Source organism: Petaurus breviceps, unplaced genomic scaffold (assembly GCF_028583685.1).
Source record: "Petaurus breviceps papuanus isolate PSGF00001 unplaced genomic scaffold, PetGlider_PUasm1.0 189, whole genome shotgun sequence".
In the NCBI taxonomy this organism is placed as follows: domain Eukaryota; kingdom Metazoa; phylum Chordata; class Mammalia; order Diprotodontia; family Petauridae; genus Petaurus; species Petaurus breviceps.
The window spans coordinates 51,011,214-51,026,485 of NW_027185809.1; the positions used below are offsets into that span (position 1 = coordinate 51,011,214).

The window sequence follows — 15,272 nt, forward strand, 5'->3', positions numbered from 1 at the left end:
TTTTCTCCCTGAAAGCAGAAGTGTAATACATCTAATTAATATAAGAGATTGTGAGTTGTCATCATGAAATAACCCTTGTTTAAAACCACAGAGAAAAAAAGAGGATGTGCAAACAGCAAAAATAAATTTCTTCTTTTTTCTTGCTTTTTTTTTTTGGAGGGCAATTGGGATTAGGTTACTTGTCCAAAGTCACACAGCTACTAAGTATGTCAAGAGGCTGAGTCCGGATTTGAGCTCAGGCCCTCCTGACTCCAGGGCCAGTGCTCTATTTACTACGCCACCTAGCCACCCCAAAAATAACTTCCTTACAAGAGAATCATGAACAAGTAAATGATTACTTTCATTCTACTGATACTTGGTAGTAGCACTGAGTATGTAAATAATGTGTAGGCCTAAACATTTATCCTATTAAAGAGGGGAACTCTTGGAAAGCATTATGGTGCAACGAGAAAAAGGGATTTTGAGGTAGAGGTATTGATTCATACCTTAGTTACAAACCATGCTACCTTGGTGACCTAGATAAGTCATCTGACCTTTCTGGGATTCTGTCCCACAATTATGAAAATGAGAGGGCTGCACTAGATAGTATATAACTCTAGCTGTATGCTCCTACATGCAATAGTTGTTAAAATACAGGTCAACTCTCATGATTTGGCAAAGTTTCCCTTTATCTGATATCTCCCTACTAACAACACAATTAAAATAAAAAGTCTTGGATATATTGCAAGGACAATACTTCCTCACTTGTTTTTTTTTTTTTATATTAATTGCCCTTTCACAGAAGAGAAACTCAAACTTCTCTGAGCAGCATTCCTTCATCATGATTCTTATAACCCTTGGATAGTCTTTATCACATTCTTCCCTATATAATACTTTTTTTGCATATCTATTATCCCCCATAATAGGGGATGAACTGCTGTAAGAATGGGACTGTTGTTTTTCATCTTCAAAGCCCTAGAACCTTGTACAATACCTTGAACTTGTTTAATAATTGTTGTGATTACTTCTAATTGTTTAATAAATTCTTATTGAATTGAATTTTTTGAAATAAAAACTATCCAAGAATTCTGTTCCTCAAATGATTATGTTTTCTTCCTCATTGGTGCATCAATTCAGATATGAGCCACATTAAAAATTAGAGAGTTAAAAATTAGATTGAAAGCAACTTCTCTGACTTGAATATTTTTTGAAAAGTCCTTACAGCTGATTTACCTATTTTCTAATCTCCATTCAACTGCAGAATTTTGTAATAGTAAAAATTCTCTGTAAAATTCCCCATACCTAGAATTCTCTCCTTCCTCATTTTGCTTTCAAGCTTCGCTAGCTCCCTTGAAGACTCAGCTAAAATCCCATAAGAAACCGTGTCCAGTGTCTTCCTCTGTTGATTATTTTCAATTCATCAACACATACACAAATACAAACATACTCACATATGTGTGTGTGTGTGTGTGTGTGTAATTTGTACAAAGTTGTTTTCATAGACTGTGAACTCCTTGAGGTCAGTGTTTGTGTCTTTTATCTTTCTTTGTGTCTCCAGCAGTTAGCACAGTGCCTTGCATGTGAGGTGATTAATTAATGTTTACTGATGTACAGACTGACTGACTCTTTGGGCTGCCATCAATACCTTTCTAAAATTCATTTTTTTTCCCTGCCTCACTGTATTTTCTAGTTTTCTTCTGAAATAGTTGGTTTATTAGGATCTGTAAATACTTTTACATTATACATTAGTCAGGTTATAAAGACAGATTGTATCAGCTGGAATGAAAAATGGTAAAGAGGACATAAAACCAAATAAGAGAAGGAAAAAGATCAGGTATTTTGCTTCCACCTGGATATAAACTCAGTTCTTTCTAGTTCTTTCTCAGGATGCACATATTTCTCTCCATCATGAGTCTTTTGGGCTTGACTTATATCACTGCATTGCTGAGAGGAGTCCAATCTATCAAAGTTGGTCATCACACATACGTTGTATCTGTAATTGTGTACAAATTTCTCCTGGTTCTACTCTTCTCACTCAGCATCAGTTCTTTTAAGCCTCTCCAGGTAAATATGAAGACCGTCTGCTCCTCGTTTCTTATAGCACAATACTATTCCATAACATGCATATACCACAACTTGTTCAGCCATTCCCCAATTGATGGGCACTCCCTTAATTTCCAATTCTTTGCCACCACAAAAAGAGCTTCTATAAACATTTTTGTACATATGGGTCTTCCTCCCACTTCTATGATCTCTTTGGGATATAATCCTATTATGCAATAATTCTTAAGATAGAATGAGAAGAATTTTCTTTAATTTACTTAAGAATAATAAATAAATAAAATCAGCTTATAAACTATCTGGCAGAATATTTTGTCCCCTAAACTTGAGTTATGATCTTTTTTTTCATATCAAGATGCTGCTTCCTCATTGGTTTATTGTGAAATGTCTGCAATTTCCTGTCTCTGTAGACACTGCTGTTTTTCCCCCCTTCTTTAAAGTGAGCAAATTTATCAAGTATCTCAGCAGAGTTACTACCCCTGAGACACTGGGTAAGTAGAGAGAAGACAATTTTTTAAAAAGATTATATTTAAGACTGTTTCCATTAATATGACTTCATTTTAAAAAAAGACTAACATTTAGAAAAAGGATTTAGTGTTATTTTTATACTCACATAATCTAACAAGTCACTAACAAATGAGGAAGAGTAGGAGTTTTCTCTACCCTGTGTAGTGGTGAGCACATATCAAAATTCCAACTTAGAAGTAGTGGGGAAAGAAATCTTTAGATTAACAAGAAGTATTTTTTTCTGATGTTTTACATTTAATTTCTTTTTCAAGTAATTTGTGGACAAATTATTGTTCGTGTTTAAGATGATGCGGTGTAGAAGAAAGCACACAAGATTAGTTATCTAGAGGTATTTCTAGCTCTTAAAACTACTTTTATTCTTTCTTCATCTGCAAAAATGGTGTCATGATTCTTTTTCATATTCCTCAACTAAATGTTTTGAAGATTAGCAGATGTGTAAATGTTAAGGAGTATACTTTAGAATAAAGAAAAGTGAAACAAGTCTTACTGTGATATTTTGTGAATATATCCTGTATTTTGATCACATTGTCAACTATCCTTTATTAAGAAGTTCATAATAAGTGTGCAACCCTGAGCAAGTCATTTAACCTTCAGGTATCTAGAATTTATCTATTAAATCATTCCCACCATGGGAATTCTCTTTCTGGGGAAATCACAGTTCCTTCACATATTTCATCATTTTAAAATTAGATATGGTCTGGTTCTTATATTTTCTTGCTTTGAAAAAAAATCCTATTTCTTTAACCCACTTTCAGATTCTCATCATTTTCAGATTCTAACCATATTTCAGATTCACAGATTAACCCACATTCAGATTCTCATTCAAATTCAGATTCTCATTTAATTTCAATGAAAAGGATGTAAAGTAGAACATTTTTTAAAAGTTATTTCAACACTGTTTTAAAAAATGTTCCCCAAAAGTTAATTAGAATTACCCCCCAAATTATCTGAAAAGATATATAAATTATGAGAAGAATATATTCCATAGCAATTCTCATGACAACTATTGTCTCTAACAGTTTACTAGGAGAGAAGTCAATTTCTACTATGCATTTACATTCATTATTATTGCTTAAGGTTTTTTCCAGACTGTGGGGAGATGACTCATGAAAACATTCCCTCCCCCTACTAAAGAATATAGGCACTAGAAATACATGGACACCAATATAGTGTGGTTCCCCCCCCCCCCAAATCAGTGGAGACTCTCATTTCACTTTGGAAAAATCCCACCTTGTCCTATCAAGATTAAGTTCCCCTGTAATCCATGCCAGATAATAGTGAGATCTATCACCATCAAAACTTTATAAATCTTGCCAAAAGCATTCTTTTGTCATATTATCTTTTAAAATCCTACATATTTATATATGTATATATGGACATACTGTATTCCTTTCTCCATGAACTTGAGGACAGCTAATGAAATTCCCACTAAGGTTCATTATGCAGGTATATGTACATATACTTGATATTAAGGCTGTTGTAGAGAATGAACTAGTAAAATACATCCAGACTTTAACAATTGAACAAGGCTAAAAATTAGCTATATTTTCTTTGATGGTATCAAACAGTAGAACAACAACAAAAAAGATCCTTTTTATAAATAAGAAATTCATTTGTCCTGTTTTCCAATTTAGAACAGTTATTTTTTTTTTAATCTTGATAATTAATGCCCTCTGAGCTAGGACATCTAGTCAGGAACAGCTGTTAGCCTGTCACTGTCAAGGGGAAGTTTTATAGCCACCACAATGTAGTAAAGTTGGTTCAGCTATAATTCTTGTTTTGAAGACACAAATTTATTCTAACTATATCCAGCTATTGATATGTTAGGGAACAATTAGAGCATAATAAAAATTTGGGGTTTGCTAACGGTCAATTTCTTCTGAAACACTAAGTATGAAGAAAATCACCATTTCATTATAACTCATGAACTGTTACCCTTTCCACATCTATTTCCATGTCTTTTTCAAAGTAAAGTGCCATAGTTATTCTATATCTTCTGATATAGTAGCTGTGGACAGAGGAGGACTGGTCCCCATTCACACACTCTATCCCCTACTTCAGCCATGGTCATGGCCCCTCTCTACCTTACTCCTCTGGTTGCACCCACCAAAGCCACTTGTTCCCCTATTTTTCCAGCCCAGACCCCATAGGAATCTGGGAGCAGGATGAAAAGCAGCCTCAGACTACAGATGTAGCTGCTATTATTGTAACATTTATGCGTCTCTTACCCATTTTATATATCTAAAAAAAATGCTTTCATTTTTATTAAATCCCTATCTTTTTTTGTAAATATTTCAGTGACACAGCTTTTTTGTTTTTAGCATTGTGTTCCTAACTCCATTTTTTTCCATAAGCCTTGTGGCTTTTATTGTACGATTTTGCACTGTGTGATTATTTTTATTATTGTATATGTCCGTTTAAAGCAGAACTGACTATAGGTGGAAGCAGACTGCTCAAATTAAGAGATAGTATCAGAGAATAAACTCAGTTACTCTGAGGTCAGAAGAAATGTTCAGCAAGAGGCAGAGAGGGTATCTACTGCTCAGCAAGAGACAGGGCATCAAGGTTCTTTGTGGACCAACACATGTGGCCAACCAGGAAGAACTGACAAAGGACAGCCCCAGGGTTAAGATTATTCTAGTTTGGGTTTTTTTTTCTCTTCCACATCTAGGACAATTTGAAGTTGGTGATCCAGATAATGATCTGACTTAGGGTTAAGAAACTTCTTTTAAATTCAGTTATATCTCTGATTGGAATTCTGTATCTCCAAAACTTATTTCAGAGACTTTGGGGTGGGAGGAACCCCCAAGGAGCTGATTGGTATGCAAAGGATAGGCAAGAAAAAAAACTAAGTGAAAAGGGCAATACTTTTTTTTTTTTTTCCTTTTGGAGGGCAGTTGAGGTTAAGTAACTAGCCCAAGGTTACACAGCTAGTTTTTTTGTGTGGGTGTTAAATGTCTGAGGCCAGAACCGAACTCAGGTCCTCCTGACTCTGGGGTCAGCACTTTACTCACTGTGACACCTAGCCACCCTGAAAAGGGTGATACTTTTGTCAATAAAACTTTTGGTATACAATCCTACCTTTATGTTTATCTGCTAGTAACAAACCCAACTTTTATACTAGTATTCAGGTCAATGATATTTCTGTGTGTGTGTGTGTATGTGTGTGTATATGTGTGAAATGTGTATGAACAAGTGATTTTAGTAGCAAAATGAGAAGACTGACGGTATGCTGAAGAGTCTGAAATATGATGTGTTAAATTCGTACACTGCTAAGATATCTGGTTGTCTTGGTTTTTAAATTACAGACCTTTCAGCAGTGTTGATGACAATTTTTACTTGAACAATATACAGATTTAGATGTTGTCCTACAAACTACGCAGTTGACATCTTAGGACCCCATGTTTTCTCCCGTCCTGGTTGCTGTTGATTGTCCTTTGTTCTCAAAGAGGACATGACATCAGGGAGGTGATGCCATGACATGAAAGTGAGTTGGATTGAAGGGAGGGAGGACCATGCAAAGTCACCAGCCTCACTTTCTCCTCCAGAGCCATCTGGGTCCAGTGGCAAGATATAGATCAGGATGATTGGAAATGCCCCCCAGCCCAGAAGGCTGCATAAGCAATATAAGAAGCCCCTTATGTGATGTGAGAAGCATTTTCTGCCCTAAACATCCTCTCTTCTTTCTTCCATTGACCTCTGATGACCTGTGACTATGAATTCCTTTTCTCTCCCTCCAGAAATTCCTGTCATTAGAGTCATTTGCATAGGTCACATTGAAAGGGCAGGAGGTTTCTATTTGGCAATATAACAGCAAACAGGAAAGAACCCAGGTCTAGGAGTTTCTCCTGTTCTGACAAGTGCAGCAACAAATGGACATGGTTTTATTATTACTTCTCTCTCTCTCTCTTTCTGTGTGTGTGGGGGGGGGAGGGGAGAAGCACTTTTCTAATTAATTTTATTGATCTTCAAATGGGAAGAGTCCTGGAATTTATTCTGCTTGTAGAAAATGATTATTACAAACCTAACTTCTTTTCTATATGTTATTCTATGATAGACACAGCTGCTTAGTTTCTTCTTTTACCTCCTAAAGACTATGATTTAGTATTTGCTTTTTAAAAACTTCAGAATTATATATCAAAGCATTTTTAAGATCTGCAGGAGATTTAATGAAAAGGATATTTCAAAAACCACAAAACAATTGAGGAAAACTTTTTTTTAATCTAGAGCCTGAGTATAAAGTCATAACTATTTTATCTTTCTTTACAGAATCAAAGATATTTAAGAAGAAACTTCAACCTTTGCTAAAGCAAAATATTGATTATTCCTATTGTGACCAAGCTAACTCAAATTTTATGGAAATTGACAAACTGTCATCCTTCCTCAAGGCCATGTGATGGAGTAGTTAATCTCTTTTGCCATTTTTCTGGAGCTATGATTACATAATATCAAGTTTCTTCAATCCAGCTGCCAGTCTCAGTTAATGGCCAGACACCAATCTGTAGGTATTTGTGGAAAAGTCTCTGGAAAAATCTCGGGATTCAATTATTCAATGGCGTTGCAAAATAAGACTAACTGTTGAGTTCTTAGCATGTGAGCTGCTAAAACAAGAGCTAATGATGAACACAATTCTATTATCTCATCTTATTTTTACAATAACCCTGGAATTAGGTGATAGTCTTATTCCCTCATTTTACAGATGAGGAAACCGAGTCAGACAGAGATGCAATGACTTGCCCAGGATCGTGCAGCTAGTAAGGATCTAAGGCTAGATTTTGACCTTCCTGACTCCAGGTCAAGAGCACCACCCACTGTACCACCCAGCAGAACTGACACTATTGCCACGAAAACAAATCATGAATAAAACTGAGTGTATTGAAGAACAGCACCATGTAGATCACTATTTGTTCCCCATCATTTATATCTTTGTGATGGTCATTGGCATTCCTGCCAATGTTGGGTCTCTGTGTGTCTCATGTCTGCAAGTGAAGAAGAAAAATGAATTAGGAGTATATCTCTTTGGTCTATCGCTCTCTGATCTCCTTTATTCATCAACATTTCCCTTTTGGATACATTACACTTGGAATGAAGATAACTGGGCATTCTCTCCCACCTTGTGCAAAGCAATTGCTTTCTTGATGTATGTGAATTTTTACTGTAGCACCGCCTTCCTCTCTTGCATCTCTCTAGACAGATACTTGGCAGTGGTCTATCCTTTGAAATTTCCTCATCTAAGAACAAGAAGAATCGCCTTTTCCATTAGCCTATCAATCTGGATCATAGAAACATTGTTCAATGCCATTATTATCTGGAAAGATGAAACGTCTCTTGAAAGCTGTGGTACAAACAAGTCGTATATTTTGTGTTTTGACAAATACCCCTTGGAGAAATGGCAAATTAACTTCAACATCTTTCGTACGTGCACCGGTTATGTGATCCCCTTGTTTATAATTATATTTTGCAACCAAAAAGTCTACCAAGCAGTAAAGCATAATCAAGCCACAGAGAACCGTGAAAAGAAGAGGATTGTCAAGTTGCTTTTAAGTATCACACTCACTTTTTTCTTGTGCTTTACCCCTTTCCATACTATGTTGCTGATTCTAAGTATTGGACAACACAGTACAAACATCGGCAAGCAGATATTTAAACTTTATAGAATCACTGTTGCCCTGACAAGTTTAAATTGTGTGGCAGATCCAATTTTGTACTGTTTTGTAAGTGAGACAGGAAGATCAGATATATGGAGCATGTTCAAATTCTGCCGTCTGCCAAGTAAGTCTCAAAGAAAAATGACAGTCTCTGTATCTACAAAATGCAGTGTGGAGTTAGACATAGCAGAATAAAGCAGAGAGTTTTTCTTCTCCCTCCCACCCATTTCCAAGAAGGATTTTATGGTTTTTACATTTGTTTTTTTTTTTAATTTTGAATTCCAAATTCTCTCCTTCTCTCTAGTCCCTCCCATACCCATTGAGAAGGCAAGCATTGTAATATCAGTTAGGCATGTGAAGTCATGCAAAACATTTTCATATTAGCCATGTTGCAAAAAAAAGCAAGAAAAATAAAGTTTAAAAAATACTACATTTCAATCTGCCTTCAGACTTCATCAGTTCTCTCTCTGGAAATGGATAGATAGCATGTTTCATCATGAGTCCTTCAGAATTGTCTTGGATTATGTCGATCAGAGTAGCTAAATAGATAACAACATTATTGTTACTGTGTATAATGTTTTGCTTCTGCTCACTTCACTTTGCATCAGTTCATAAAACATTCCCAGGTTTTTTTTAAAACATCCTGCTTGTCATTTCATATAGCACAATAGTATTCCATCATAATCATATGCCACAACTTGTTCAGTCATTCCCCACTTGATAGGCATCCCCTCAATTTCCAGTTCTTTGCCACCACAAAAAAAGGAGTTGCTGAAAATATTTTCGTGCACATAGGTTTGGCTTTTGTTTGTTTGTTTTGTTTTTTACCTTTTCCTTTGTTCTCTTTGACATATAGACATGTCAAATACAAATACAGAAATGGTATTTCTGGGTTAAAGGGTATGCACAGTTTTGCAGCTCTTTGGACATAGTTCCAAATTGTTCTCCAGAATAGCTTCACCAGTTCACAACAAAGTGGAGTATTTTTCAAGCCACCAAGGTAAATATGGGTGTTATGGTGATTAAATAATCTGTTAGAATAACACATAATTTAACTAGCATTGTCAGGAGTAATTTAATATAATGCATTTAATTCATCACCAAGAAGTATGAGCTATCTAGATATCTCACTAGGTGGGACTGGAAGTCTCTTAGGATTGTTTGAGAGGCTTGGTCATAATCTGTTGGTCTTCTAGATTTTAATACTCAAATTTAATATTTTTATTTTAAAATATAAATAAATTTTAATACTTAGCTAAAATTTAATATTTTAATAATTTTTGAAGGGAGTGTTTATATACATCTCTGCCTTTTCAAGAAGAGCAAATTAAAAGGAACCATATATTTTTTATATTTTTTTCTTGATGATCTTATTGTCATTGGTAGCAACAATTATTGTATCTGACTGTAGTATAATGAGGTAAACGATGTAGGGTTGTTTACCCTCCAGGAATGAAAGCAGACTATGCTCTTAGTTCTTGTGTCTGCTCTTTGTAAATTTTCTCTGTCTTCTCTCACTATCTATTGTCAACTGCCACTTCTAGCTTTCATTGTCTCCCCTCCACATCCCCTTGGACATCTCTAATCTTGCTTCTAATCTATGGTGCTAGAAATCCCGCTGCTAAGTGTATTGTTCTTGCACTTTAAATATGAACAAATAAGAATAATAAGGCACTTTTCATAAAATAATGTGAATGGAATTTAGTTCATGGTCTCTAAGACAGCAGCTTCATCTATTCAGGGCATGTTTTTTTTCCCTTTCAGAGTCCCAATTGTATTTCAGTTTCACAACTCTAACCTAGAATGATGAATCTACCAGAAATCTAACTTTCAGATAAGTTTCCTGTACTTAAATGTGTATGTTTAAACTGCTGAGTTTATTACACCAGATTTTACAGCAAAAAATAGTTTGAAATCTCTTAAAAGCACTATTATTACCTTGTCCTACCTTCATGGGTACCCAGTGAAGGTTTGGTATATAGTCTTCTTCCCTTCCCATCCCCAACCAAGCTAAAATTCCAAGCCTTTGAAATAGTTTTTCTTTCACCCTTCATATTGACCCCCCTCTGCCTGAGTTTCCTATATTCACCACCCTATGGTTAACTCCCCAAACTGCCCCCCCACCACCACTAAGACACACATATACAAATGTACATACTTGCACCTATTCACCAAGTTTTATTTGTAGCATGGATTGGTGGAAATAAAACTGGATTTGAATTGCAGAAGGCCTGATTTTGAGTTGCGAGTCTATTATTTACTAGCTGGGTGACTTTAGATAAGTCACTTAAATTTTCTAAATCTCAGTGTCAAAATGAGAAGGTTTAACTAGATGACCTCTGAAATGTCCTTGAGTTCTAAAAGATATGATGATATTCTTCAAAATAATCATTAACAAAAGCAAGATGTCTCTGCCTTTAAGAGCCATGACCTTATTTGAATGATTGGAAAAAAAAACATTTACTATGTACCAGGCACAGAACTGGACAAATATAAAAAAGCAAGACAGTCCCTACTTTCAAGAGCTTACATTCTAATAGGTAAGCTGACAAGGTTGGACTAAATCTTTAGAGTCCCTTTCAAATAAAAATCTATAACCATATGGAGTGGCTAGATGCTATAAATGTCCTAGTCCAAAAAAGGTACCCAGCATGCGTTTCATTGTCTTCTTTTATTTTTTTAATAAACTTAGTAAATACCAAACACATTCAAATAAAATAAAAAATATGCAAAACCAAACTCTCAATTTTTTTGTCATTTGTTATAAATATGCATATTAACTTTAATAAAATAATAACAAAAATATATTTTAATTCCATGTTCCCTGTGACCCTCTTTCTTTTGTATATGTGTATATCTGTGTGTATATATATGTATATACAGATATACATATATATTATATAAATTATATGTGTGTATACATACATACATAAAATTTTGATGCCCAGCACATGATATGAGGGAGAGAGGGATAATTCAATTTCATTGACAGACATTTCCTAAACACTGCTTGTGTGTAAGGCATTGTGTTAGGTGCTAAAGATTTATCAAAAAAAAAAAAAGACAAATTGTCCCCTGCCTCAAGGAGCTTACATCTTTCTGGCTCATAGTGATACTTTTTCCTACCCTTTTGCTGAATTAAAAGTGTAGGCTACAACTGACCATTTGTTCCTTTCCAAAGTTAGTTTCTTTGCCCTCCATAAAGGAAGGCTTTGGCAAGAATTTGGTACTCTACTCTCCAGTCCTCCAATTATATATCTACATATCAATCACTAATATAAGAATATCATTGCTTAAAATGTCATTTTCAGTTTTTATTTTATTGTTCCTGAAAGTTTTTACCCCCAGGATATTTATGATTTAGAAGCACAAATTGAACATCTTTTGCTAGAGAAAGGGTTGAGGGATATAGGAACTTTCTCACACCCATTTTGTTTAGGAAGGCTTCCTATATGCGGTGATAACATCTGTCTTCAATATTCCCTGACTCTTGAGCAATGATTCCCTAAAAGTCTCATGAAAATAATTGACCTATTTTGTTCCTTACCTTCTTTTCCAGTTTGTCTGCTCTCAAAGCAAGAAAATTTCCCCATGGCATTAGAGTCTTATTTTGCGACAACAACCAAACTTTGAAACAAGCTACTTTTTCTTTTTTCTTTCACCTGTTGTTTATTTTAAATCATATAGTCTGGGTTTTAAAAATAGAATATATGTTAACATATATAAGACATATGTTCTTTATAGAACTTTTATCCCACCATATGTTCCAGAGTACTTTCTTTCCCTGTTATCTTCACCATTCTGCTTTCCATGCATTCAGCTTTTATTTTCACTCCCTCTAAAACCATCCAGGGGTTGCTATAGAAACACATAGCGTAACACACTCCATTGTGCAGAACTCTGTAATAATAGAATTATCTTTTGTCTAGGTGCAACATCTGACCCTGGCATGGAATTAGAAGATTGTTTTTCCAACAGAAAGTGCACCAAAACTCAGGTGCTTAGCCATCAACTAACTCACGTATGTACCAAGAAGCTGGGCACCTTTCACAAATCCTATATGCCATCTACTCGACAATTATAAGATGTTTTCTCTTTTGAGAATTCTACTACCAACGGGAGGCCTGAGAAGTGAAAGACCTGCATGTTTTCACATCTTTCGAATCTACAGGAAGGTGTACAGTTTCAAGGTTTTTTCTCCTAAACAACAAACTGGATGCTAAGGAAGCTCTGGGAAACAGGTGGCTGTTGTTCCTGGGCAGAATGTAACCAATTCCAGTCAAAAAAATCTGTTTAATCCACTTCTTTCAAGTCAATTGTATTCAACAAAGCATTTATTAATGCCTATTGTGCTTCTAGTCACTGGAGTTAGAGAGAAAAACAAAAAGTCTACTGCCCTCAAGAAGCTTACTTTCTGATTTCTTCTTGGTGGATACTTATTTCTAAACAGGTCAAACCTTCAGGGGGAAATAAACAATATTTTTTTAAAAACCTGATACAAGACATTTTGGGGAGAAAATAGTATAAATACCTTACACAATTTCAATTGAAGGAACTAGAATACCTTATTTGTCCTTTCATCATTTCATAATCTTTGTTACTTCAGTTTGAAATATGAAAGTATATGAATGAGCCAAATGACCTTTTTCTCTACAAGAAGGTCTTATAATAAAATTATGTCTAGCTCAGAGGAAACACTACAAGTTTGTCTTGGGTATTGAAGTATGCATGAGAATTGGCCTGCTGGGGACAATCCAAGGGAGTCTGTGTAGAGACTTTAGGAATTTTAAGGACACATTTGCCTCAGCCCTGAAAGGCCACCAATTAGATATGACTAAGCAATCCACTCATTGGCTAGCAAGCAAGAAGGATCAGTCATTTGGCTGTTCTTCACAATGGAATGACCAGGCCTTAGCTATTTTTATTTTCTCTTCAGCTGCAGAACTACCCCAGCCTAGCGCAAGAGGCACTGGGGAAGAGACAGTGAACTTTCAGCATCCCTGTCAAATAACCATTTCCCAAATACCTCTTACATGTAAGACATTATACTAGATGTTAAACATTTTTTAAAAAATAAGACAAGTTGTCACTGTCCCCTAGCATAGTGATAATATTTTTTAAACCTTTACATGGGGTAAAATAAAAGCATTGCAAAAGATATATGGGTCATCTAGGTAAGCTTGAGGTTGGCCATCTTCGGCTGTGGTTTGTTTTTTGTTTTTTGCTTGATTCTATATGACCAAAGATCCATTGAGATCAAGCCTTGGGTCCTCAACCAGTATTGGCTAAAATACTCTGCCATCCCTGAACTTCTAGAATTTTCTGGGGAAGCCCTAGTCATGCTCTCTGAGAGGACTGATAGAGAGGCCTATTCGAACAAGTTCTAAACCCTACTACAAGTGTTTTCATATTTCTCTTTTCTCCAGACTGTGAAGTTTTTTAAAACTATAAATTAAAAAACACTCAAAAAAGCACATGTAAAGTAAAACAGAAATTTATATATGAAACCCTGTGACATAAAGCTTGCTTTAGAAAAAGTTGTAAATTCCTTATGTTGAATTTATAACATTATTGCATTGAATTAACTACAATATTACTATATAATAAATTCAATATATTACTTTCAAAGCTGTCCTGTTTGTTGAAGTTTCCCTTTTAACTTCCTTTGTGTATTTTAAAAGATGCTTCAATAATTTTATTTCCTTTCTCCTTTTTATTTTGCAATTTTTATTAGTTTCTCCCTTTCTTGTAAATTCCTCCCTTATTCCCCCAAACCTCTCCCTATCTGCTCCCCCAAGGGAAATAATATATAATATAATCCTTAGAACAGAGTTCCTTTCTTTCTTTCTCTATCACTTTAAATACACATGTAATTCCTGTAGCCACTAGATGCTGATATTGTTCCACCTACTTTAGGACAAATTCTCTTGCAATTATAAAAAGTCTGTTTGTGCTGGTTTCTTGTTTCTAAATAGAAGTGTTTGGGATCATGTTTTCATCCCAAGAGAGCAAAAATACTACATGTCACTCTAGGAAGAATGGCAAAAGAGATTAAATTTGTTTGTTTGTTTGTTTGTTTTTCTATGCCTTGAAAAAGGTCCTTGGTCTAGCCCTTTCCCTTAGTTGGTACTGTGTACCCCATCTATAAATCACTTTGCATATATTTTTTATCTAATGGGAGAATATGTGCAATGTGCTTTAAAAAAAACAGTTATTTAACAACAACAAAAAGGCTGTTGACCATTCATTCAATTTTAAGCACCTATGATATGCACTTGATATCACAGAGATTTCTCTGTGCTAAGTACTGCAGCAGATGGAAACCATGAGACACTAAAATTGGCCCACACCAAAAGAACTTCCCAAGGAGATCAAATGAAGCCATACCTGAGGGTTACTTGGGTTTGAATTTCTCCCTGCAAACAGCTCAACCTGTCTAAATACACTATACTTTGGCCAGTTTAAGTACTCCCAGCAGTCTATCTACCAATCATACACATTTGTAGGAGGAGCAATATTGACCAAGGCTCCCCATCTCCCATGTAGGTTAAATTAGGTTTCCACCCTCCCCCCCCAAAAAAAAAGCCAAGAAACAGTTTCCATACTTGACTGATTTGAGGAGCTAAGGTTCCAGTGATTTCTAAGTCTCCTTGGTCACCTAAATTAGACATTTCCAATCTGTGATGAGTACCTCCAGAGGGTACAAGAAGCTTGTTACAGGGTGTGTGGGAACATTTGGTAAATGACCCTATTATCCTAATGAAATATTTCAACAACAGTAGTATATTAGAGATTATATAGTGAATAAAGTTTTCTTTGAGAAAGATTAATTTTTTTTATTTTTATGATCATTGGCATAGTCAAGCTCTAAAATTTTATTTTTCCCCTTTATTTCCTATACCAAACTCTGCTCTTGATCTACACTGTGACATCTAATCCTTTATCCCCTCAGTTATCTCCCAGACCATCGCCTCTATAGTACTCACAGTCTCCTTTACTCATTTTGACCTCTTGGTAAACCAGCTCAACTCTACTCGATACTGCAGTGGTTTGGCA

The 15,272-nt window shown here is 35.3% G+C and overlaps 1 protein-coding gene across 2 annotated transcripts; it reads left to right on the plus strand.

Annotated features, from left to right (window-relative positions):
• The first annotated feature begins 2,426 nt into the window (after window positions 1-2,426).
• On the plus strand, window positions 2,427-14,495 carry GPR65 (G protein-coupled receptor 65). 2 transcript variants are annotated; one of them, XM_069092378.1, is made up of 3 exons: window positions 2,427-2,531; window positions 6,838-8,340; window positions 12,146-14,495. In XM_069092378.1, exons 2-3 carry the CDS (start codon window positions 7,425-7,427, stop codon window positions 12,298-12,300), a joined length of 1,071 nt encoding a protein of 356 aa, XP_068948479.1. In that variant the 5' UTR covers window positions 2,427-2,531; window positions 6,838-7,424; the 3' UTR covers window positions 12,301-14,495. The 2 variants fall into 2 exon arrangements, with proteins under 2 accessions (XP_068948479.1, XP_068948480.1); XM_069092379.1 differs by lacking the exon at window positions 12,146-14,495 and having other exon boundaries at window positions 6,838-8,654.
• Window positions 14,496-15,272: the final 777 nt, after the last annotated feature.

Bases quoted from the DNA above. Each gene is read 5' to 3' on its own strand.
- GPR65 (XM_069092378.1), top strand. From the start codon at position 7,425: ATGAATAAAACTGAGTGTATTGAAGAACAGCACCATGTAGATCACTAT. The intron at 8,341-12,145 runs GTAAGTCTCAAA...TCTTTTGTCTAG, and splicing joins CAAATTCTGCCGTCTGCCAA to GTGCAACATCTGACCCTGGC.